General features: G+C 41.6%; 1 protein-coding gene across 1 annotated transcript in view; it reads right to left on the bottom strand.

The window, feature by feature from the left end:
- LOC106869593 (uncharacterized protein DDB_G0271670-like) overlaps positions 1-1,064 on the bottom strand; it is a 128,805-nt gene extending 127,741 nt beyond the window's left edge. Inside the window, exon 1 of the mRNA XM_052966746.1 lies at positions 928-1,064. Within this exon, the coding sequence (XP_052822706.1) occupies positions 928-1,064 (137 nt within the window). The remainder of the gene's footprint in view (positions 1-927) is intronic.
- Positions 1,065-1,352: the final 288 nt, after the last annotated feature.

The following is a 1,352-nucleotide window of genomic DNA, read 5'->3' as shown; positions in this document are numbered from 1 at the left end:
GACTGGCCCCTCCCTCCAAATTTTGGGTCATGTACCTAGAGTAGAAAACGAAAAACAAATCGCTCGTCCTTCATAAACTATTTCTTTTGCTTGTGATAAAATCTTCATACTTTTACAGAAAATTTGTCACTTGCATATTTCTATCATTTCGGCGCTTTTTATTTTTTATCTTGTATCTCTTACTTGTTTCAGTCATTAGACTGTGGCCATGCTGCAGCACTGCCTTGAAGAACTTTTAGACGGATGACTCGATCCCAGTGCTTATGTTTTTGTTTTTGAGCCTGGCACTTATTTTATCGGTCTGTTTTGCCGAGCCGCTAATGTTACGGGGGACATAAACACGCCAACACCAGTTGTCAAACGGTGGTGGAAACAAACACAAACAAACACACACACACACACACACACACACATTCAGAGAGGGCTTTTTTTAGTTTCCATCTACCAAATCCACTCACAAGGCTTTGGTCTGCCCGAAGCTATTGTAGAAGACATCTGTCCAAGGTGCCATGTAATAGGACTGAACCCGGAATCATGTGGTTGGGAAGCAAACTTCTTATTACATAGCCACGACTGCGCTCTATTTAGTTTACATTAATTGCTATTGAATTCTGTTGAACAACTACTGTTTTTTTTTTATTTATGAGGTATTGGTTTATTCTCTAAAATGCCCTTGAGTTCTTCGCTATTAACGTCCTCTTGTTGTGCATTCACAAGCCTTTAGGTGAAGCTTACCCTGTCTTCATTCTTTCTTCCGGTAATTTTGTTTCTTTATGGCTTCTTACGTTCCCATTGACACAAGACGGTGAGTCGGTACTATACATTGGAGGAAAGAAGGTTTTCTGCGCATCAGGCTCTGGAACTGACAGTAAGACAGATTCTCTGGCCCTTTGCAGATATAGATTCGGCGCGAATTCCTGTTCCTACAACTGTCCACCACTCTCTACTTTCATGTCTTTACTGACAGTGTTAGTTATGGTCAGAGAAAGGAATATCTGGTCACTAGCTTCAAAACCTGCTACAAAGTGATTACCCTCTTCGGCCATATCTGATGCTTCGATCATTTTACTCGAACGTCGATTCCCCGAATCTACTCATTCTCGTTTTCCCCCAGCACTTGAAGGTAAAGAGCTTGGAAATCCAAGAACTGGGCTTTCTACCCTGTTCTGTCAACCTTGTTGTTCTTGAGTCAGTAGTACCCTCAATGGAACATGACTCTTGAACGGTTCTCAGTAATCATAAGGAGTATTACAAGTCCATACTGACTCCCCTCCAAATTTCATTTCTCGCTTCTTATTAACCATGTGTGTGTGTGTGTGTGTGTGTGTGTGTGTGTGTGTGTGTGTGTGTGT

This window comes from Octopus bimaculoides, chromosome 3 (assembly GCF_001194135.2).
Source record: "Octopus bimaculoides isolate UCB-OBI-ISO-001 chromosome 3, ASM119413v2, whole genome shotgun sequence".
Lineage (NCBI taxonomy): Eukaryota > Metazoa > Mollusca > Cephalopoda > Octopoda > Octopodidae > Octopus > Octopus bimaculoides.
Note: the sequence above shows the minus strand (reverse complement) of the source record. Positions and strands in the feature narration are given on the sequence as shown.